The sequence below is a fragment of the Montipora capricornis genome, chromosome 8, assembly GCF_036669925.1.
Source record: "Montipora capricornis isolate CH-2021 chromosome 8, ASM3666992v2, whole genome shotgun sequence".
NCBI lineage: Eukaryota > Metazoa > Cnidaria > Anthozoa > Scleractinia > Acroporidae > Montipora > Montipora capricornis.
The window spans coordinates 6,721,784-6,746,783 of NC_090890.1; the positions used below are offsets into that span (position 1 = coordinate 6,721,784).

Here is a 25,000-nt window from a genome sequence, read left to right on the forward strand (position 1 = left end):
AACACTTTCCATAGAATCCTGCTCCCGGAGACCGATGCTCGAAGGAATGATTTTAGTTACCTCCCTTCGAAGCGCCATGACTTGATCACGGGCGAGACGTCTGGTAAACTTACAAACTATCGGCTTAGGTCGCCCTTCGGCGCCCGCAGCGTGGCGCGGTGTAACTCGGTGAGCTATGTCAATATCATAAGTCTTGATGTCCACTCCAATGGCACTAAAAATTTTTAAACAGAGTTGTGATGTTTCATAGGCACTTTCACGTTGTTTGAGCTCGGGAACACCAACCAGCTTCACATTATATGAGTAACTGTACTCCTGAGCAAGATCGATGGCCGATGAAAGTTCATTAACTTTGGTCAATAAATCGCTCAATGTTTTCTCAATAGCGTTCAATTTGTCCCCAACTTGTTTTCGAAATTTCGCTAAGTCATCGTACTCCTTGCTAAGATATTCAAGAGACTTCATTTGCTCGGCAGCTTCACTCGAACTTTCAACATGGCTGTCATCTCCCCTCGTCTTGAAAAGATCTTGCAATTGCTTCAACTCACCAAAGACGTCTTCAACTCTTTTCTTTAGCTTTTCATTCTCTGCTTTCAAAGACTGGACCGTTTCTTTAACCATTCTACTATCGAAAACTGTTTAGTGGTAAAATTAGACAAATAACTATGGAGCTCTCTCACACACGTCTGCACTCTGCGCGGTCTGCGCTGCGCTTTAACACATAAATCAGAACGTGGTGCAGACAACCAACACTCTATGAAACAATGATCAGAGATGGAAAATGTAGCCTTAGGCTCCATAAAGGCCCGTGAAAACGCTCGCAACAACACGCAACACTGTTGGGCCCAACAATGTTGTCTCTTGTTGCGCGATGTTAGCCGATGTGTGCAAACGCTCGCAACAAGTCACAACATGTTGGGTCTTTAGATGAGAATACAAAGGACTCTGGGACGTTTTCCATCTCCGACGTCATGTTGATTTCTTGTTCGCATGTATTTGTGTGGATATGTGGCATGTAGTGCGCGTGCGCCGGGGCACAACATTGTTGGATGTGCTGTGCAAACAAACGCAACATTGTTTGACCATGCATCAATGACCGCGAAACAATAGAAATGTTGGCACTTGTTGGCTCTGAAGTTTGACCAGTTTCAAACTTCCTCCAACAACTTCCAACAAGTCGCAACAACACACAACAACACACAAAATGGTGTGCAAACGCTCGCAACATGTTGGCCCCAACAATGTTGCGAGCGTTTGAATGGGCCTTAACATGTACATCATTGGACAACCTCGTGATGATAAGATCCAGGATATGACCAGCTGAATAAGTATCCAATAAGTCAGTAAATATAGCAGCATCAGCATTCAAAGGATTATCAAGATGAAAATTGAAATTGCCAGCAATGACTAAAACCTCAGGGCACACAACAATGTTTTCAAGCTAGGTGGAAAATTCTTCAAAAATGACGCACTGAATAGGGAGGGTGGTATACCACAATCACTTTAAAAGATTGGTTGGAGTTAGAGATATTCCATTCAGAGAATTCAAAGAACGTTTCTCTCCAGCATCAATTTGAGAAACCTTCAGTTTTTCCTTATACATTAAACCAGTACCGCCACCATTGCGTTGGGATGGTCAAGGAATATTCTTAAAGAGATATCCAGGAGCAATAGCGCAGAGACAGAATTATCATTTTTCATCCAAGTTTCTGTCAATACACGAAGGTTGATATCCCTGTCAATAACATGATCCATAATGAGAGCAGCCTTATTTCTGGCAGAACGAACATTTGCATTAGCTAGTCACACTGAGGGTGTTTGGAAGGGAATGATTCACTTAATCCGAAAAATTCTTCACCTGCTTTTGGGTAACCAGCTAGATGACAATCAAACACTGCTGACAATCATTGCTGAAGTGGAAAAGTTTTTGAACGACCATTCTGTTATTCCCCTGTCAGGTGATATCGATCCATGTGATCCTGAGCCTGTCTCCAAGCAACCTTCTCCTTCTGCACCCAAATACGTACTGCCATCCTGACGAAACACATGGCATTAAAAACCAGTATGGGGGCAAACGTTGACCAACGATTTTTGGAAACGCTGGATTCAAGAGTATTTACCAATGCTTCAAGAGAGGCAGAAATGGTTTAGAAAAAGCCCAAACTTTGTAGTGGGCAACTACACTGCACATACTTCTAGTGGATAAGAATTATCTTTTTACCAGTTTTAGATCCTGTAGCGTTTTTCGTTTTAATAATAGAGCATTTCGAATTTTTCAAATTTTCACCTTCTGCGACACCAAGACAGTAGCCTAGATAAAGATGTCTGGTTCAAAAACATTTTCACCTCGTGATTTTTGGCAAATTAAGCATTACAAGCTGTAGAATACATGTATATGCTGATTTAGCAATGCAAGAGGGCTTTACTCGCAAACTGAGTTACAGAAGTTTTGTTGATTTAAGGCTGCCATATTGTTCACCCTCCCAGGAACACCAACATCGCGTTTCCATACAAAGCTCTGTGAAATTGAGTAACATGTTTCGGCAAATAAAAGAAGCAAACAGCAACTGTGCTGTTGCCGTTGGATGGAAGCCAGAGGGGAAGAGAAGCAGATGCAGACCCCAAACTACCTGGCGTCGCACTGTAGGGAAGGAGAGAGACAGACAAGAATGGAGCACATGGGTAGCAGCGAGGCAGGGAGCAAACAACCGCCAGCAGTGGAGGGAAGATGTTCGTGCCTTGCGTACCTCCTGGCACAAGGAGTCAATTAACTAACTAACAGATTAACTTTCGGCAAATAATTCAGAAATTATGCACCAAACAGACTTGAGACTTGCAGGAGTTATTTATGTATTAGTCTTTTATAACATTTCATTTTCTTGGCTTCTGTCTTTGAACGGTTTCAGATTTTTTTTTTTAAATTGCATGACAGTGAAACCACTCTGTTAGCAGTTCAATTTTCTCAGTTCTTTCAAGGTAATTTTCTGCCTTTGTATAAATTCTTTTCCCATTATGAGACGTTAGCCACACAGGGGCTTATTTAACACTTAAAAACCCTCATTATGCATGTTTCAATGTATATATAGCACATGTAGTTTCCTTTTTTTTCTTTTCCTACATCTTGTGGTACAGAGAAGCCATTTAGCTTTCTTCACATCTCAGAAAAATCACTGATAAGGTTTGTAGTTCTTGGTTTCAAGTTGGCTGATATTTTCGTTTTTATCTACCATGTAATTAACGCATTTGTTTACTTTTTAAACTTCCCTGATTTAGAACCAGTGCTTTCGAAAAGAGATTCTTACCTGCAGGCTGTGTATCTTTGGTGATTTTATAAGAAACCAATTAAATGTCACTAGCTTTTGCTGATATGGCTTTCTTGTGGCTGCACTATTGTTCACGTATCTATCAGACAGTACGTCTCAGCAGGCCCTATGATTGGTCAATCACAGCGAACCATTACAGTTCGATGAGCTCAATTATTTTATTGCTTAATTCAAACTTTTGTTCATAAATTCGAGAACTACAAGCCCTGTTTTTATGAAGTGTTTTATCCCTAGAATCTTCTCAATTGCCATTCATTACAGATTTGTTAGCCGTTACTTTTGTCATACTTCGTTTACGCAGCTCGGTGCTGAGCTAATGAACACTCTAGGACAAAAAGTGTACGCACAACCTACCTCAAACGTGAGAGTAACTGTCCATTCATATTTGTCGCCTCTGTGATCACCACGAGGAATAATTTGCACTGCAGAAGGTTTGTCAGTTGAAATCTGTACACCAGGGAGACTGTAGACCATCTAAAGCAAGAGGGGAACCAAAATACAGCATAAAAAAGATAATTAAAGTGCCCCTAACCACAATTATGTCCAGAAATGCAAGTAACTAGAAAAACGCCCAATGTTGACATCCAACGCGAAGTGTACATTTAAGCCTAGCCATGTGTTACCTTTTTCCATCAATGAGGTAAGGGCAAAGGTTAGCATTATTTTAGCTTAGGGTAAATGCAGCTGTTCATCTTTACTTGAGAAGCAGTATTTGGGGACACTTTGTGACGTTAATTGTCTGTATTCCAAAGATGAAGTGGGGGAGAAGAGCAAGGGGACCCTTTGTGACGCTTGCTAAAATCTGCGTGCATCTGGGGTACAGGGATAGCACAGTGGTGAGAGCACTGGCCTCCCACCAATGTGGCCTGGGTTCAATTCCAGACTGGCATCATGTGTGGGTTGAGATTGTTGGTTCTCTTCTCTGCGCTGAGAGTTTTTTCTCCGGGTTCTCCGTTTTTTCCCTCTCCCAAAAACCCAAAATTTGACTTGATTTACGTTGATTGTTCATTTCAGTTTACAGTGTCCCCAATTAGTGCTCCGACGCTAGAACGACTACACACTTTAATAAAGTTCCTTTTTTTTTTAATGAACACAGTTTTAAGCACTTATACTTTCATTTCTGTCATATTTATATAGCTTTTGCCAGGAAGCTCAACATTGGTCAATGATACATGTAAGTGCTACCACAAAGGTTTCTCTTCTTGACAGTTAATGTGTTTTCAGGCTGTTGTCATGGAAATGCATCTAGATTAAAACAAGGGATAAAGGATGCTCATTCCTCATTTATGCAAAATTCACTAATTACTTTTTTTGCTATATTTGCTTACTTAAATTATTAGAAATAAAGAACTTTTAACACTTGTTATCATAGAATTTCAACAAACGGATTTTTCATAGTTTGCTGATAAATGTTCTTTACTTGTCCAAAACGTTTGTCTTTAATAGACGACTCACTGTAGTCGGAACAATTTTAATTCCAACTTTCTACAAAATCTAATCACGGGTTTGCGAGAAAATTGGTAAAACAGCCAACAGCTGTTACTCTCAAATTTTTGAGCAAATGCGCATGCACAGCATTTTGCTAGGTTCCTTTGAAAGATTTTCTGGCATTTACATCATGGAGGCAAATTTACACTGCATTCCCAAGACCAGCGCAAGAAGGAGAGAAAAGGAGTTTTCCCCATATTTGTTTTGGTTTTCTGGATATGAGCCCTAACCTCAAATATCTTTCCTTGCTGAGATGAAAGCCATAAAAAAATTAATGTATTCACCCATTGCAAATTTAAATAAATAAATAAAAATACTGCCGTTTTCACTCTGAAATTCCAGTTTCAGTGCCCGTAAAATTTGACAAAACCAGATGTCATTTGTGATATTGTTGCATCCTCCACCAAGTTATTCCAAGAAAACAATTTCTGGTGGTAAGGAAATGAGCTAGTGTGAGACATTGGCCTATTTCTGAGATAACCTTTCAAGCTGCTTTGCAATGCTAAAATTTTTTCAAAACTGGAATGCGCAACAGCTTGTGACGTCATCTAAGAGACTGACCCATGTTATCACCAGCTTGAATTGGCCGAGGGAAAAACAACTACCACATTTGTCAAATTTGCACATTTCATGGGGCAGGTGGTGTGTTATGGTGCTGAGATTCCACCTTTGAGGAATAAAAACTATTGAGGCTTGGGGAACATCAAATAATTGACTTTAATTTTGGTTCTATGTTGGGTAGACACATCGCTGGAATAACTAGGCCCCAGTTGTTCAAACGATAGATAACGCTATCTGTTGGATAAATCACTATCTAGTGGATAAGTCATAAAAGAACCAATACTATTGGGCTATCCAATGGATGGTGATTTATCCAGTGGATAGCATTATATCCACTTTTTAAACAAGTGGGGTCTTGTGTGAGAAATATGACATGCTGTTGACTCCTGGTAATCAATACCCTTCATGACTCGATGTGCTTGCCCGTCCACTTCCAAGTAATTTTCTCTGACCTTTGAAGATACCCTTTTTATAAAGAGTCGATCCCCAATACTCAGTCAAGCTCCATTGAAGGTGCAATTTCTTGCCAATTGCTCAACAGCTCTATACCCCTGGATTGCAGTAAAATCGTTACACTAAACTGAGCACAGAAGAGATCCCAGAGCTACATATTGTGATCAGTAAAGGAAAGGTTACGTTTATACAAACGTTGGCCGTGTAGCACTTATATTTTAAACAGAGTTGACTGAATAGAGTGTAATGTGAAGTGCTCGATTTCTATCCCATATGAACCATGTGAGCGTTACCTTGTAGCTCAGTCGGTAGAGCGGCGGAGATCTAACCCGAAGGTCATTGCTTCAATTCCCACCCTGGTCAGAGTTTTTCTCTGTCCTTGTGTGGGCCCATTTCCATCAGTAGGGCTAATGCTCACATGGTTCATATGGGATAGAAATCGAGCACTTCACATTATACTCTATTAAGTCAACTCTGTCTATATCATAGCCTTGTGCAAATTATTGTCAACAAAATTTAAGCTAAAGCGGAACTGCCTAAGCCATGAATTAACCATTGCATATCTGAATTGAACTCCAAAATACATGAAAATAAAATGAAAGTGATTTCAACAGTCCAATTAAGGAAGGATCGTCCAGTATGTCCTTCATGTACACTGTGTCCTTTCAAAGCAAATTTTTTGTTTTTTACTTTTTTTTTCAAGTAGCTTGTATTTAGAGGTGCAGGGATGGCGCAGTGTCACTTGCCTCCCACCTACAGTATGTGGCCCAGGTTCGATTTTCAGACTAGGCATCGTATGTGGGTTGAGTTTGTTAGTTTGTTGGTTCTCTACTCTGCACCGGTCTTTCTACCGGTACTCCGGTTTTCCCGTCTCCTCAAAATCCAACATTGGTATTCTTGTTTATCTTAATAAAAACACGGAAACATCATGTCTAAATAGCCAAAGCATTCCACTAAAATTGTTTTTTTTTTCTACTATTTCCAGACAACATTTCCATAAAAAATCTGTTTTTGCAATAACGTAGAGCACCTCTTTTCTAGAGATATCAGCAGTCCTTTCTCTTCTTTGGCTTGTGGGTTCTCTTATCCTGCTCGGTGTGGTATTTTCAGAGTTACTCTTCTTATGACTTGCCATACAAGATCCTAGTTCTTCATCAGTAGGAGGGGATTGTGGCCTTGCTTCTCTTGTATCATGGATTATGTCGTGGCAGGGCTTTCTATGCACATCATGATTGTAGTCATTTGGCATTTGTGCAGGAGTCTGATGTCTTTTTCCAAACGAGCAATGGTCTGTAAAAGAAAAATACGGTTTCAGACACTACTTACAGTACTTGGCCGTAACACAATGCTTGAGTTACCAGGTTCACTGCCTGCTAATAGATCACCATTCACAGGAACACGAGCCCAACAAATTGATCTGTGTCCAACTGAGTGGCTTCATAGCTCAGCTGGTAGAGTATTGCACCAGCATTAATTGCAGAGGTCATGGCTTTGAATCCTGTTGAAGCCACCTGAATTTTTCAGTTATGTCCAATATACACAAACTGATACAGTATGGACTGCACAGACCGTCAAAGGTTAAGTCGGTCCATTAATTATATTATAAGTACAACTGCCAGGGGTCTGCGAGAGTTTAAAGATCCGTACAGGCTGTACACACCCTAAAAGAATAATTCAGTATGTCAATTAGAGAGGAGCCAGTCAAGGGACCCAGAATATGTAGGACGCTGGTACAGGTATGCCTTGTTTAAGAAGGTTCTGATATTGATTTACGATTGTTTATTACACCATACATGTGAGAGACACTTCAGACCAACAAACCAAAGCAAGGGGCTTAATTAAATGGTTTATCGCCAGGAAAAAAAAATGCGATAATTTTATGAAGAAAAGAAGGATTTTAACTAACTAATAAATACTAAGAAAAGCACAAGAATGCTAAGATGATGGCAAGTCTGGGACAATCCCAACAAAATAACAGAAGTTCATTAGATTTACTCTTTCACTAAATTAGGCTTTCAAACTATAGTTTTAATTTCTTTTTGAAGTTGCTAATAGTGAGGATGTTGAGCAGATTCAAAGAGATATCCTTCCAGATAGTTAAGGCTTGAGAGCTGATAGCAAAATGATATCCAAATTAAGGGGAACTTTTACGTAAATTAAAACAAGAAGGAGTTAAAGTAAATGAGGGTAAGAAAGCCTGGATTTAAATGGAATTCCTATAACCTTGGCGACTTTATCGCAAACAGCAGTTATATGAGATCTCCATGAAAGACTTTCACGAATTGTATAATAATTCCAAGACATTATTTTTCTTTCTTAAAGCGTTTGCAAGATGTCACTCATTGTAGGAGACCGGTGTGAGTCAGGACTACCAAAAATGTATGTTATTGGTAAAGAGCTTAGTACGCATGCATTACAATTTCTTGGAAATGAAGTGCGCACAACGAAAAGATTAAACAGCTATGTAATGTCTCGTTCTTAAAGCATTGGCAACAAATTACTTTCTTTCCTTGAAAGCAGTAGATGAGGCCTAAACATGTTTGAATGTATGTACATGTATGCCTCATTACCAGCATATAAGTCGGGACTACCAAAAATCAAAGTGGCTATGAGCCACTGAACTCGGAAAATGATCGAATTATGAAATGTGAAAACATTGGGGCCATTGAACTTAACAGACCATCTTACAGTTGTAGCTACATGATTGTATAAAGTTACCGGGCCTGAAAATGAAAGCATGAAGGCTTTACACAGCAAGACAAAGCAGTTTTGTGAAAATATAAGTACACATACATACAAACCAGAATTATTTGCCAATGAATGCTCTTCCTCGTGATTATGTCTGCCATAATAACAGGATGCAATGATAAATTTTATCTTTTGTTCAGATACAGTAATTTTTTGTCACTTTTGAGAATTCTACATTCATTTTTTGCACGCTATCTCCTTAATATTATTAGTTGTCCACTTTCCAACTCCAAAAAGGCATACTTTTTGTTTGAATCTACATGTACTTCTGAAAACTTGGCAAACTCTCCCTAAATTACACTGTCATTACATTGTATCTTGAAAGGCACTTAGATCAAGATTATTCATACAGTTCATCAATTTTGTGTATTTTTGGCGGGCCTAGATGTTAAGTAAAGGAGCTCTTGCGCGTTTTGAAGCACCATGGGTAAGACTTTTTGGGAAATCTATCCATGCGAAATTTTGGTTATGAAGTCAGCCCCCTCTGTCTGCACGTACAGACTGTCAGGGTGGAGGTGGGGAGGCAGGACAGGACAGCCTCCCGGGGTGGGAGTGTTCGGCCAATTTTCCTTGGTAGGAAATCGCATGGCACCCCATTTCTTTCTGGCAGAAAATCATATTAGTGAAGAGAAACAGGATAAAGATTAAAGAACAGATAATAGCATGAGACAAGAGGCGGCAAAAGTTTAGAAATTAAAGCCAAGAAAGCCTTGAGAGAAGCAGAGGAAGGAGAAGAGGAGAAAATTTCAACGAAGAACACCGTAAAGCAGAGACAAATAGAGCAAGAGACAAAACACAACATGTAATTTACAACAGTTGGGTTTCAGGTAAGCTTAATGTTTTCCTTCTTAATGCATGCCTCGCTGCCTCACATATTGTGTGAAACTGGCTAAAAAAAGGAAGAAGGCCTGAAACATTGGCAATTCTGTGTTGACAGAGATTCTGGCATATTTCAACAATCACATTTACAATAGCTTTTTGTGTGAAATGGATCTCCAGTTGTGAGCTGCTTTGTTTGACTGTCGAGTAAGCAAATTTACTACTCATTAGCTTGACTTTTTAATTATTAAGATTTTTGCTGTTGTTTTAAACTGAAGAGAGAGGGTGTAAAGATTAGCAGTCAAACTGAAAATGTTGTGAAAGACATTACCGTTTATGTAATTTCAGGTCTAGCTGTTCATTAAAATTGTTGGTTATTGTTTGCAAGACTTGTTTGTTTACTGCTGTCAGCTCAGACGTGAGTGATAACTTTAAACTGTAGTAGCTCACGACTGGACATCCATTTCACACAAAAAGCCTACAAACGTCATTGTTGAAATATGCCAGAATCCGTCAACACGGAAATGCAAACATTTCAGGCCTCCTTCGTTTTTTAAGCGAGTTTCACACAATATGTGAGGCAGCGAGGCTTGCATTAAGAAGGAAAACATTAAGCTTACCTGAAATCCAACCGTTGTAAATTAGTGTTTTGTCTCTTGCTCTATTTCTATGGTGTTCTTCATTGAAATTCTCTCATCTTCTCCATCCTCAGCTTCACTTGAGCCTTTCTTCGTTTAAATAACTCAAATGCCGTCGCCTCTTCTCTCGTGCTCTTTTCTGCTCTTTAATCTTTATCCCATTGCTCTTCACTAATATGATTTCCCGCTAGAAAAACACCGGTTGCAAAATGCAACACTGCCACGTGATGTCCTGCCAAGGGAAATTGCTCAAACATGGAATGCAAATACAAATGAAATCATTATATAAGAAGCCAGAAAACAACAAGTTAAGGCCTGTTTAAATGGTTTCTACATTCAACCAACATTCATTCAACAAAAGTTGAATGGATGTTGGGCAAATGTAGGACACAAAAACAAAGTTGTGTGGAGGCCGTTCAAATGGTTCCAACATTGCGCCAACAAAAGAACACTTTCACAAAATTTGATTGCAAGGAACTAAGAACTACAAACCAGTCTCTATTGTCCCGTAAAACTACGCCATATTAACTTTTGCGGCCTGATGTGAGCATGCGTGTGTTCTACAATTGTTGAATGGCTTCCAGGGCTTGACACTAACTTTTGACACCACTTTTCAATTTGAAGAGTAGGTTTCAAAATTTACTTTCCAGCTCAAAATTTCACTCTCCAAAATGGATTACAGTAGAAATAAAAATGTTTCTTGGTACCGCCAGTGTGTTATTTGATGTTATTGAGACGTCCTAATTTCAAGGACTAAATTTTATTTAACCGTTGAAATTGGGCCGTCTTGACCTTGAACCACCAGCCCTTGAACATACATGTACCCTACCAAGGAGCATACAGGTGAGGATACTTATGTTGATTAATTTAGTATTAATGATGATGGCAGTGACTCTCAAGGAAACGGGGAGAAACGAGAGACTGCAACATTCAGATTACTTTTATATGGCAGTGATAGCAGGCCTTTTCGGCGGTCACTTGGCTAAGCAATCGCATGCAGCTACAAATTATACCTCGCACTGTCTTTATTGCCACAGTTCTCTAGTAATCTCATGTGTTCTTTTTTGGACTTATCATTAACTGCTTAATGAAACATATCGATGCTTTGAAATTATATTTTCCCTATCAGTTCAGTTCAGTTCAGTTATTGTCCTTCATGATGCCTGTCTGACACTTTGGAGTCAAGCTCCACTTTGAAGTGGAGATTCTTCTGCATGAGGCTGGTGAGCTCTGCCTTATATTGTGTTGCCTCCTGGACTTGGAACTTGGACACATTCAGGATTTCAGAAATTCTCCATCACAGCTGAGTCTCTGTAATACTTGCATTGTGACCTTGCAAATAGAATGCGGTTGGTGAGTGCGCCATTCTGGTGCCTTCAGGTGTGCGCCATATATTTTAGATACTCCACCTTGAAAAAATCACAAGGCGGCAGTGTACCAACTATCCTCTCACAGTCTGGACATGAATATTTGAACGTGAAATCGCCTTGGTTTTGAGTTTTTCTAACAGAATCCAGCCCATATCATCCTCATACCAGCATAATTCTCGTTTGGCCATTTCAGGAGATTTTGGCAGTATTGCGTGTCGCGTAGATTAGCCTGGACCTGACACATGACTCCAGAATTTTTGTCGCATCTTCATTTTCAATGATTTGTCGTGAGCACCCTGTATAGCTTGAAGAACTTACCGGTCATGCGAGATACATGAATATCTGTGTAGCATTTTTCGTCGTTTTAACTCATGGATACACAAAGCGTAGGAAAGACTTGCTGTGGGCACTGCGATATGCAAATGTGTCACTCGTCCACTAAGGTGTAAACTTCTTTGTATTTAGTCGGTCCCGAACGAGAATGTTCAACATCCCTTGTTTCCGAGAGCCACTCTCCAGCTCTGCGTGAAGCTTTTTCACAGGACGATAACAAAGGATTACCAGTGGCTTCAATTGGACTTCAAATGTTTCAAATGAATGTTATGGCCAACTTGGAGACTGAATTTTATGAGCCTTTGACTCACCAAGGCACTAAAGCAGCTAAACATGACGAGGAGATCAGCATGTGCTGCTCCGAGGGGGTAAGCTTACATGTATATTATGCCATCTTGCTGGAAAGTGACCTTGAAATGAGCAAATCTCATGCTAGTGTTGTAAGGGACGGTTCATTATTTATAAGGAGGACCAGGTCGGGAAAAAACTGAACGGGCTTTGAAAAATTTCCTGTTCTTGGCCACAGTTCAGCAAGGAAAACTCCCTCACACTGTGCAACTGAATACGCAGGAATTTTGACAGGTCACGAAGCAACATTGTCGAAATGAAACAAACATTCTTTGTCAGCAGCTATTTAGTTGTTATTCCTTCACGTTTTAAAGGATGAACAAAAATTTTAAATACTTCCAAAGTGAACTCTGCCAATTACAAAATTCAGGAAATCTTCAGACTTGGCCAGACTAGATGTGTTGATCAGGGCCTCGTCATCTGTTACAAAAACACTCTGACATGTCTAAGCCGGGAAAGACATGATGAGGCATTGTAATTCGTCCTGGTGAATTCAACAAATTTGATTGCCTTTGTTGCATGTCTTCGACACCACTAGGCCTCGATTTTATGAGACATTTCCACATTAATTGAAGAATAATTTTCTGTCACGCCCTGCAGCAGTGATGCGGCGTCTGCAACGTAAGTTGTTTATTTCACGGAAAACAAAAACCTTCTTTGCCTCGGAAATAAACTTTTATTACAACATGAACAAAAACATTTTCTTTTTTGGAAATGTGACAACCTGTATCATTAAATCTTTAAATTAAAACAACTGAGCTGTCTGTGCAGTCTTTTGGATGTCTTACTCCTTGCATCCGAATTTTCCACTGATCGAACAATCAAGCTAAAAATTTGACTTTACATCATTCAGGATCCCATTCAGAATCTTCCAGAATCTTGCTCCAAATCTTCGGAAGCAGAAACGTATCCCTTTATTAAAAGTTATAATTTTCTCACGGTAATTACGAGAAGTTCATCATCTATCTTGACCGTGTCCTCACCAAAAAATTTCATTATTTGGATGTAACGATACGTTGTAGCTTGTGCATTTCCCCTTGTGTACAGATTCGATCTCATTTTTGTCCATATTTGGTCATAAAATTGGTGTCCTAAAATCCCCAGCTTTGTTCCAAGGAAAGAGGAACAAGTTACACATTTCAAGGTCATGTGCTTCTGGCTATACAGCTGTATATAATGTATAAATTAACCGTACTACATAGCTCTAATTGTGCATAAATATTTCATGATTTTCACATGTTTTATAAATACCATCACTTCAAATTGAACAATGAAAAAACAAGAGCTGTAACTGCCTTCCGTCTTTTACACATCAAATTCATCTGTTTCTTCATATCTTGATGTTTTTCAAGGATTCCCCAGTTAACTCTGAAGGAGCGTTCTTGCTTATTTATATATGCTTGTAGCTCTGTACCCTCCTCTGCACATAACATCTTGGATGCCCACTGGGTCTTAAGTACGCATGGTTAGCCTCAATGAGACGCGAATCAAAAGACCTGACTCTCTTCAAAATATTGTCTAAATAACAAAACACAACTATAACAAAACTGGGTAACAGCCACTCTCCAATGAGGCACTAGCCTCTTAGGAACATACTGTCACACACGTGTTCTTCGGAATAAAAGTTAATGAACTGAATCCATTACCTGCTGATATTTTTAAGAGAGAGAGAATAAAATGTAATTCTTAGTAAATGCATTGTGTCTATAATACAGGCAACAAATGCAAGGAAATGTTTACAAGTACCATTTCGATAGCACTTACACACAAAGAAAGCGCTAGTTACAAACATCTCTGCCATTGTGACCAGATCAAACACATACAAGGTTTATACAACTTACCGGACATTTTAATCAATGAGAATAACCCACCTTCATTCTGCAGCAACAGACAGAGAATTTCTAAGGATGCCTGCCAAGTCCGGGAGTCCAAAGCACTGTGTTTTGGTCTTTTTGAATGATATGGTCAGGCCATACACGAAAATACACACAGTACTTTGTAGAATTTCAAGACGTTCCTTGCAGTCGGTGGCAGACTTGCTGAACAAACAAATGTCATTGCATACCAGCCAATGACTTGTGTGCCGCTCATGGCACCACCTGGGAGAGCACGCTGCTGGCGGTTGGTGCAGTGGTTGGGTATGGTATACTCAAACGCGATGCCAAATCTGCACGGACACTTAGCATCAATCTCCGCCAAGCTACCGCAATCGCATCTGTAATGGACTTGTTTTGCCGGAATCCAAACTGGGCTGGTGAAATGTGTGTCTTGTAGGCTGGCTTGAGGCTATCCACGATGATTTGAGGTAATAGGTGACCCAGGTTCCCACCCACACTAATGCCGCAATAGTTCTCGTCCTCCGATTTTGGGCCTTTTTTATGCAAGCAGATCATTTGAGAGTGGCGCGAAGTTGTGAGCATCTTGAGGGTCTCCAGGTGTATCCTAGCATCTGCTCAAGGATGTTGCGAAGGACCTTGCCGTAACAATACCAGAGCATAGGGAGTTTGTCCACGCCAGCACTCTTCCCATTCTTGAGATAGTTACGAGCAAAGCAGATTTCGCTTTTGGTGGACAGATTTTGGTTGATGTGCACTGGCTTGTCGTTGGGGTTGCCAAAATGTTTGGTTTCACCATTTCATGTGGCCCTGGAATGGCCCTGGGCTGAAAGTGCTGTTTGAAGTGGGTTTTGAGCTTGAGTGGGTTGCTTGACAGCTGACCGCTCCTGCGAATGCTGGTGCGTGTTTGCTGCCTCATTGATGTCCTGAGCTTTTGCCTCATAAAAGCTGTTCTTGAGCACACTGCGCAGTTGTGCCGGTGATTGAGAGTGCCTGCTTGATGAGCTGCTGCAGCTCCTTGTCCATCCACAGGTCTTGCTTGCAGGTCTGGACCTGCACAGCGGGGATCACGCTAGTGGCGGTCATTTTGAGCGCACTGGTGACGTATTCAGCCATGTTAGAGGGATCCACATGTGGTGGTGGGTTTCTCAGGAGGTCCTCTACATGCCTAGAGTATTATTGCTTGACTGCATCATCATCTCGAAGCAAGGCTAGCTCAGGCTTATCAACAATGAGCGACAAAAGTAGTTGAAACACTCTTAGAAAAAGACGCTTTTTGATACTTAAGCATTTGTTCTATTTTATTTGCATCTAGCATTAATTCTCTGATACCTCCGGCCCCCTAATTTAATGTTGTGTAGGAACTGTGGTCTGTGCAGTCGAAGAAATAGAAAAATCCAAGACGAAGAAAATGCAATTTTGCTGCCAAGTGTCTCAACACTTTTGTCGCTCATTGAAGCTTGTTGTTGGCTGGAGGGCACAACTTTATGATGAACTGCTTGAGGGCCTTGCCGGTGGGGATCTCGAGTGCTGCCATGAGGAGCTTGTGGTCGGTGTTGAAGAACTTTGTGGCTTTAGTATATGTTCTGCAGCTCTTGACCATGCATGCAAGCTATCATCCCATGTATGTAATTATAATCAACTTGTTTCCACCTGCCACATGTTGCAGTGTACAGTGTATCTGTTTGCTGCCGAAATAGGTATTGATTAGCCACATGTGGGCTTCTGTAGCACATCTGAGCAGCCTGTCTCCATTTCTGTTTGTCTCAATGTTGTCCAGGTTATTGTAACCAAGAACTTCGTCCCACGCGCCGCTTACCCAACTGTTCATGCCGATGGATGCATTGAAGTCGCCCAAGCTGACTAGCGTGAACTTGGAGTCTTGTTCGATTGTTCTGACTCTGGTTGCGATTTTAGTACCAGGGACTGGGCTTTGGTCCAAATTTGGACTGGGCAATGGGATTGCCACCCTACAATCAAACACCACCCTTGGTTCTTCTGGTTTCCTACAGTAGGGTGCCATACATGTAAGTGTGGAATTACATGTACATTTTGTTCCATTATATTGGTATTGTCTTTTTTGTAGCAGATATCTCATACCTGTCACTGATCTTGCACCTGGGAGATTTTTATGGGAGTTTAGATGCAAGTTAATTAAGTTAATGCAAGTGAACAAGATGCAAGTTAATTAAGACTCAATGGCACAATGCATACTAGCAAACACAACATCATGCTAATTGGTAGTTTTCATAGAGAAAAACATTGCTCAATTTTCATTTTGCTCAACGCAATGATATCTGACCACAAACTAAAGCTGAATCAGACCAAACACGTTATTTATTATTCAACTTACCAGAAAAATAATGTTGACAAGCCTTGTACTCCTCTTCGGCAATAAACGTTGTCAGTTTAAATTCAATCAGGCCAAACTCCTCCAGAAGCTCCTCTGTTACTAGATATTTTTGAGCCATTTCATTCAATTGACCTTTTTGATAATCTTTCCACAGCTCCTCAAGGATTTCCTCAGAACCAACCTCAACAGTAATAATTAAACTTCCAGACTCAGCATTAAGAAGCAACAAATGACGCACCCTTTCAAGATAAAGAATGAATTCATTCAACTCCTCCTTATTTGAGGCATCAACTTCTTGAAAGTATTTGTCTGCAATTTTAGATAAAACTTCTTGTGTAAATTCGATACTTTCCTTTCCACAATTTTCTGTTGCCAAACCAGTGTTGCCCACTACCTGTCGTTCCCTTGTAGTTCTTGGTACCCTAACTTCTTGAGGTTCCCCTGAATGTTCTTCTGTCCATGTGCCTTTCTGTGCACTAGCTTCAGTGATTGGCTCACCATCAATTTGAAGTTGAAGACAAGCTTTAAAAAATAAATTCAAAATTAAGCAATTGGCCGCCAAACTGCAAAAAGCTTTTTGCCCCTAAGAAAAAGAATGCTGAGCTCTTTAGTTAATTTTGGGGTGCACCAGCAGGGCTTGAAATTAATGAAAAAAATGTCGTTGCAATTTAGCGACAAGATACAAAAATTTAGTTGCAATTTCTCAAATTTTCGTCCCAAAATCATCACCCTAAATCATCACCCTAAAACAGACTTTACCAAATACTATTTTGATTGAGTACTACTGAAAGAACTGAATTGATTATGTACTTACAATGCAATGTACCTTATTTATTTTGGTCTGCATGGCCACGTGCGACTAAATTCAGGAATTGCACCGGTTTCACTTCACTTACATGAGGTAATCGGCCATCACAACAATTACTAAAAGCTAACCTTTTTAAAATGGGTGCTTAGACTTACACGTAAAATAATATTGTTGACCAACACTGCTTAAAATGGATGTTTAGGCTTAGCACTAATTGACCAACAGTACCCACTTGAAATAGTATTTTTGGGAGAGTACATTTGGGTAGTCCGTCAGGGTAGTCCATGGGCTAGGGGTCAGTGTTTTCAACTCTCCAACATGAACCTACAGTATTCTAAGTTTAAAAAGGCAAAGCAGCATGCAAAATCTTAATTCTGTTGTTTTGGCCTCTTACCACGAGCAAGTTTGATAATCTCGCTTCGAAGGGCATCACTTTGTTTGGTCCAGCTGTATTTCTTGCCATATAATAAGCGCATGCTTACAGCTTCCTCAAGACGGAACTGCCTGTTTTTGTCCCATATCTTCTTGATGGCTACAGCCCACTCATCAGGATTATCTGAGTCAATCACAAATGGTGAACAGAGTGGAACTTTGCATAGGGTTTCCCCAAACCCAGAATTCTTGCTGACAAGAACTGGAAGACCAGCTGACAAGGCCTCAAGACCAGTCAATCCAAAACCTTCAGTTCTAGAAGGCATGAGCACAAGATCTACTTCACAAAATAACTTCTTTAAATTCTCTCGGCTTTTGTCATAACCTCTGATTTTCAAGCGATTAGGTGGTAGACCAGACTGCAAGAAAGATTTTTTTACCTTCTTAATGTGTTTTCCACTGAGTGCTCCAACAAAGACAAGATGAGTGTCATCTAGTGAAGCAATCGCCTTTCCTGCAATGTCAAATCCCTTTAATTTAAAATCTTCGGCATCACCACGGCCAAATACCAAAACACTGCGACGATTCTGTTCTACAGGGACTTGCTTAACACTAAGAAATTCTTCAAAAATACCTGGAGTAAAGTCAAAAATAGCTCGATGATTTTTGCAAGATCGAAGGTATGAGCCAAAGGCCTCTGCCAACTTAGGTCCTATTCCAACAACAAAGTCAGCCATTTCACAAAGTCTCACTTCATCATTATGCTTTTTTTCGCCCTTGGAAATTGGATCTTGGTAACATTTAAACATTCCCATTTCTTCTGGGTCCGTATGTACTACTTGCACCCATTTACAATGATGAGATATTCTTATGACTTGTGCTTGACGACCTAGTTTTACTCCGTGACCAACAACCACCTCAATTTGTAGATCATTTGGTGGAAAGCTAAGACAGTCCAGCTCCTCATAACCAACCAGTTGTGTTGCTTCAACAATGCTAATGTTGTGCCTAAGGGCTTCTGTCCTGTCCTTCTCGCTGCATTGTGGCATAAAAAATGAGATTTCTACATCTGAGGATTTGGCCAACTGAATGCCTAACTCTCTGTTTATGGTGGAAAGTCCACCCTTGCTGGATCCCCATTCAGAAGCCAAAACAGTGACTTTAACTTTACAAGATCTGTCCGTGGTATATTTTCCTCCAGACTCTTGAGAAGCACATGCCATAACAAGACCTCAATCCACAGTGTAAAAATGCCTATGAATGAACAACATACATGTATACATGTATAGTAACTATCACAAATCGAAAAGTCTCAGCATGTGAATGAAACAATGTAAATTTACTGGTTAGAGCTCGAGGAGTGTAAAACACTTTTTATTCTAAAAGCACTGAAGACACTGGTCAATGTGAACTACGACTGCAAAAGGACAAGCAGTGACTGTTAGTCTTGTGCTTCAAAGAAATGGATTGTGTTACATGTAAATGACTGCTTGAGATTGCCCTCACAAATTAATTCATTGAAAACTTAAAGTTCCTGATGGCTTATCTTATTTTGTGAAATAAAATGAATGTGTTTGTCAGAGATACTCCTTTTACCTGGCACCATTCCCCATTACCACGATGAATATTTGTTGTAGTTCAATTTGCACTTTGGTACAATTTGTTTTTGAACTGGTACAGAATATATTGAACTGGTACAAAATAGTTTGAACAGGGACAATTTTAATTGTACTGGGGCAAAAACAGTGAAAATGGTTTAATGTTTGTTGAACACAAAGAACACTCTTCATTGATAACAGCTGTTTGCCATTCATTTACTTAGTTCAAGAGGTTACTGAAATAAGGTTTCCTGAGCATTCAGAGCAGGACAGAAATAGCAAGACTTGTTGGAAATACTTAACAGTCTAGTTTGACCAAGAATAACATGAGTGGTTTTAAGCACTAATTTACACAATTTAAGCCTAAACACTTGTTCTAGAATGGTTAGCTTTTATTTACAGTCATGATGTACTAAACATAAACATTAAGAATTTATTTTAAAGCCTGTTCATTTAGTGCATGTGGTGACAAGGGCTAAGGATTGCTTTTTGGCTTTTCATCAAGTTAAATACTATGAGTGACCAGTCCTGCTGTTGGTTTGGATTAGTTTTATCATGTTGTGTGTACAATTCAGTTTGCAGACTATAGCAGCAATACATGAATTATGTCACTGTTTCAATAAGACAAGAAATAAAGTGCAGAAATCTTACGATTTAATTTTGCTATTTGTCATTGAATTAATAAAATAGTATTTTGAGATTAGCATCTTGTAGCAATTTGTTTTGTTTTTCCATATCAAGATATCTCAATGAGTAGTATAGGGGAAACTTGCTTTTTTGCATGCTGCTGTAAAAGATGTTAGTGGCAATACAAGGATAGAATCGCAAAGGTGTGATCAGAGCGTTAACTTTGCCATACTCTGTCACAATTCTTACATATCCACTCTCTTCAATTTTGATGATTTGACCCAAGAGCATATTGGGGTGAAAAGGGTGATCTTGTCAACTTTGTTTATTTTTATTGCCACCGTGTCCGAAATCTTAAATTTCCGTTGTTTTTGTGCTTGCTTTCTTGTTTGCTAGTGATAGTCTTCTGCTGTTTGTGCAATGGACATAAACTTACGAACAACTTTTACAAGTCGTACGCTTACTTCTGAATAGTTGTCATTCTCCCATTTACTTGTGATTTGACGTCCTCTATGTGCTGCTCTTTGGTGTGGTAAGACTAAGAGTGTCGTAGAGTTTACTCTTTGAGATAACAGTTTTTCTGTCAGGGGTGTTTGCAGTTTTCCCGCCACTTCTAACCACTATAATTGTTTCCCCTATGCGGCATCTTTTGAAGAACGAGACTTAATACAATAGAGCCTATTCTTATTCAATGAAATGCAAATAAGTGGCGGGGTATTCTGAAGTTTAGCCCAGTTTTCCTTGGTGGTATGTCCATTTCTTTCTTTGCAATGTCTTTAGTTGAATTTTCAAGTATTCCATTGCACCATTGTAAAATTGATCTTCGATAAACATGGTTAGTTGTGATGTATTTCGCTTCTGCTTACAGTCATCTAATCTTTGATAAAATATTTCGTGTGATACACACTGCATTGTTGAGTTGTTTTCTTCTAACAAAACTGCCAAAGTCTAAATGTGAATAAATTGAAGTTTGGACCGAGAGTGGCCTGGGATGAATAATAAAATACTTGGACAGAGAGTGGCCTGGGATAAATATTAAAATATTTAATTATAAATTATCATGGTAAGTTTGCATGATCTGCTTGTGTGGTCAAGTGGATAAGAGGTTGAACAGATCAAGAGGTAGGGAGTTCAAGTTCAAGTTCAGGTGAGTAAAAAAGAAAGTCTTGAGTATACCGTGTAAAGTCTGTCAAAGAGGGAGTGGGCATAAGGGAATGTAAGGAGGGGGGCCACCTGGAAAATAAGGGGGGATAGAACTGTGAAAGAAAGGGGGGTTGGATAGAGGTGATGGAGAGGATGAGGGAGGGGGAGGAAAGTAGAAGAAAAGAAAAAATAACGTGTTCTTTTTTAGACCCCCTAAAAACCACGCCCCTGTTTTTTAACCACACCCCAAAAAAAGGAAAATCCCTTTTTTAGACAGTTGATAAAAATATACCAGTACAATTAAAATTGTACCAGTTCAATATATTTTGTACCAGTTCAATATATTCTGTACCAGTTCAATATTCTGTACCAGTTCAGAAAAAATTGTACCAAAGGAACAAATTGTACTACAACATATTCACTGAGGCAGAATTTAACCAAAACCATTGACTAGAATGTATAATGCAAAACAAATCTCATGTTTTGGCTTGGCATTGTAATGTTCCATTTAATTTTCTGACACCTGAAGGCGTTTTCAGCGGGATGTGTTCGTGGATGTAAGGATTATTTTGAATGGCTTCGCACAGTACGTCCCCCCAGAAATGTACGAGAATGGGTGTTAATCGAAATGAAGATTTCAATAGAAAGAGCAAAAATGATACTGTTCAAGTGAAGTCAAATTGAATTGTTTCAGAATTGGTTAGGATTACCCTCTCACCTCCACAAAAACTCCCACTGACGCTGTGCTCTTGTTTTTCCTCTCCGAGTCTCCTACTATAAAAATGTACAGCAGAGGAGAGAGACAATCATGTACATGTACCTACAATCACTGAGAATACACCTGTAGTTTAAAACAAATAAAGAACAAGAATTATTACATTGGTTGGTACCAAGGTAAGCAGATTAAGCCAAATGAAAAGCAAACGTGAAAGGGAAAGGGAGAATTGAGACCCAAATTGCACAAATTAAACTTCTTGCAGTTGTCATCACCGATTTGCAGGAAAATTAATGTTAATTTTTTTTTTATTGACTGTGATTAATTGAGAGATTTCTTCCTATTTTTCTAATGACAGCTGTGTCAAGCAATGGCCTATTGTTCTTGATCAAATTCCATTTCACACCTGCAGGCAATACCCCATTGATTTGATCTGTGTCAAGGGAATTCCAGCGGAAGTCATAATCAGCGAAGACGATTCATTATCATCCAAAAATTGTCAGTGAGCAAGAGAAGCTGTTTAAGAGGAGAGAGGAGAGCATAATATCATGCACTATACAGAGAGGACTTATGTGTAATGTGGTATTATCAAACACAAAAGTAAATCACACGCTACACGAAATCAATACACACAGCGACAATTTCAAGCACATGTTTACAGTAACTCAATTTCATTACCGACCAATCATGCCTTGCTAATGATGTAATAACAGCGTGATTTGAATGTCACACAATACATGACATAAACATTACACCTCTCCTTTCTTTTAGTTTGGAGTATTGAACATTGACCAAAAATAACTAAATAAAATAAAATAAAATAAAACAATGTCATGCAGAAAACCTATCACCGGTAAGTCCTATAGAACAGACGGTATTTTTCTAGAGTGTCTTAGCCTAGCAAGTGTTCGGAACGTTATATTCTAATCTCAAATCCACTCGAACCTAGATGTTCACGAGAATTTATCTCAAGAGTTGTACTAGAGTTCAAAGCAATTAAACCCAACAGAAGTGTCAGTTCAAGTGTTTGATCATATTTCTTGAATGAGCCTCTTGGGTGGTTTGGATCAGCTGGGGTCCTGGCACTTGAGTTGGGGTCCACTAACACTGGGCCGGTGTCTTCCTTACTTGCTGACACAGGAGATGGTAGGAGGCTTGGTATGTCCACATCACTGAGGGCGCTAGCTGGTTCATCTGAAAGGAACTTCTAAAAGTGGGACTACACTAACATGTTGACATGGACCTTCAGGCAAGGGAGTCATCTCCGATGGTTCACGAGAGGATTTGGGTGTGGCAATCTGACATGGAAAGCACTTCTTGACAACTTCATCAACAGCAGGGGCCATCTTTGGAAATGAGACCTTAGACCTTAACAAATTTAAGTTGAAGTTATACCACATGCTTCTGAAGATCATCAGGAATGACCATGCAATTTCCACAAAGGACAATTTTCCCATCCACTGAAGTCAGCTCATCCCGGACATTGGCAAAGATTCTGAGGGTATTTGGATCAACTCCATCCACTAACTTCAGATTGTCCCACTGGCCATTTGATATAAGATGCATCACTTCTTGTACAGTGGTATCTTGTGATGTAGCTTGAATTATATCATCTCTGCTCACTGCCTTGGGTGTGGCCTGTGTCAGAACAAAGTTAACATACTGCTCTGCAGAATTGGCAATGAGATCAAAGTAGGAGATAAGATGTCCTGATATGTAATCAGGAGGATTGAAATCACCTCTTGAATACAGCACTTCAAAGTCAAAGGCCTGCAACTTCAGATGCTCAATTCTTGCTGAGGATTGAGAAGTCGGTTTGTTGAATACAGGCAACAGGGTCTTGTGGTCAGTCTTCGCTTTGAAGTGGTTTCCAGCAGGTACATCTGGAAGTGGTGGCAGCCCCACACCATAGCCAGCACTTCGCCCTCAATCTGAGAGTACTGCCTTTCTACACTTTACTGGCATAGGAGATCACTTTGCCATCTTGGTTTAGGATAGCACCTAATCCAACTGGACTGGCATCCGCCATCAGAACAGTTCTCTTACAAGGTTCAAAATAGGCCATGACATCATCTGATATAAGACTGGACTTAAGCTGGTCTAATGCTTGTTGGTGTTCCTCTTGCAAATTGAACTCTACACCCTTGTGTGTGAGATCACGTAAGGGAAGAATTTCGCGAGAGCCTTGTGAACACAAATCTTAGTGACTTCCCGTTGTTACAGTGCAGCTCGGAGATAAGCGAACCAAAATATACGCAAAAAACGCGCATAGGCAACACGCCTAAACGCGTAAAAAAAAAACGCAGATGTGCGTCAACACATACGCAAAAAGGCTCATTAGTATTTATGAGCTCTCCTTTTGTCTTTCTTTTGTTGCCTTGTCTTTGTTTTTTCTCGATCGTTTCCGGTGTGGTGAATGTGAAAATAATTTGCGTGTTCACTGGTCGGGGCATCACTAAAAGAGCAAAAAATCTCACCAGCGCAAAGTCCTTCTGGCTAGATTTTTGTGTGTTAAAGCCCCCCCAAAAAAAAATGATCAAGCTTACTTTTGGAGAAAGTCTGCCTATCAACAGACGGCACACAAGAACCTTTTTAACATCAAAATTTACATGAAAGCGTTGAGGGCGATAATACAGTATCAAAACAAACTTCGTACCCGTACATCCGTTTAGTCGTAAACTAAAAACACAACTCTTTAGCAAAGGGGTCATCATTAGCAGTTTTGTACCGAAATTCATCGTAAGGCTGAGAATTTTGCAGCTTGAGTTGTTTTGTTGTAAATGCAGCAGCAACGAATGATTTTTTGGCGTGGATTTTCAGCGCGACAGTGAAGTAAAACACGGTTGCCGATCGACACGTGACAAACATGATTTTAATTCATGTAATATTCACATCTTCAGCTCTGTTGGAAATGATTTTCTGATTTCAACGGGTACAGTGCTTTCACTTCAGACGCAAAATTTTTCTTCAAAGGGTCAATGGATAAGCTGATCACATTTATTTGGTATTTCTGTAAGGAAAAGTATTCAGTTAAATTTGGGCACGCGCCGGCGAGAGCTAGGCCATTGTGATGTGATTCGGGGCATAATTCGCTGATTCAAACGGTGGAATGCTCTCAGTTCAAAGAAAATATTTTTAAAAAACTTTCTATAATATGTCGATCGCATTTATTTGATTTTCTGCATGGAAAAATTGGACTTTTTTGCAAGCGTCGGTAAAAGGTTATCGTGAAATGACTGTTACGCGTCACGGCAAACACTGACAAAAATCATGGCTTCAGTTTTTCGGGGCATAATTTGCTGATTTAATTTCGCTCGTCTTTTGAGACCTTTGTTGCATTTAAAGGATATCAAACTTCGAAATAATGCCCTGTGGATGTTTTCATCGGCGGCATTTGTGGGTCGAAATTGATTAGTAATCAAAGCGACATACATGCAAATGCAAATTTTCGACTTGTCGGCAGTCACG

The 25,000-nt window shown here is 39.8% G+C and overlaps 1 protein-coding gene across 2 annotated transcripts in view; it reads right to left on the reverse strand.

Moving 5' to 3' along the window:
- Window positions 1-25,000, reverse strand: part of LOC138059328 (3'-5' exoribonuclease HELZ2-like) — a 119,032-nt gene that overhangs the window by 91,857 nt on the left and 2,175 nt on the right. Inside the window, exons 2-6 of one of the 2 annotated variants that reach the window (XM_068904897.1) lie at window positions 21,536-21,658; window positions 17,472-18,703; window positions 16,270-16,791; window positions 6,856-7,115; window positions 3,678-3,797 (exon numbers count right to left, since the gene is read on the reverse strand). In XM_068904897.1, coding sequence (XP_068760998.1) covers window positions 3,678-3,797; window positions 6,856-7,115; window positions 16,270-16,791; window positions 17,472-18,672 — 2,103 coding nt within the window. In that variant the 5' untranslated portion in view covers window positions 18,673-18,703; window positions 21,536-21,658. The remainder of the gene's footprint in view (window positions 1-3,677; window positions 3,798-6,855; window positions 7,116-16,269; window positions 16,792-17,471; window positions 18,704-21,535; window positions 21,659-25,000) is intronic. The other variant, XM_068904898.1, reaches the window with a different exon arrangement.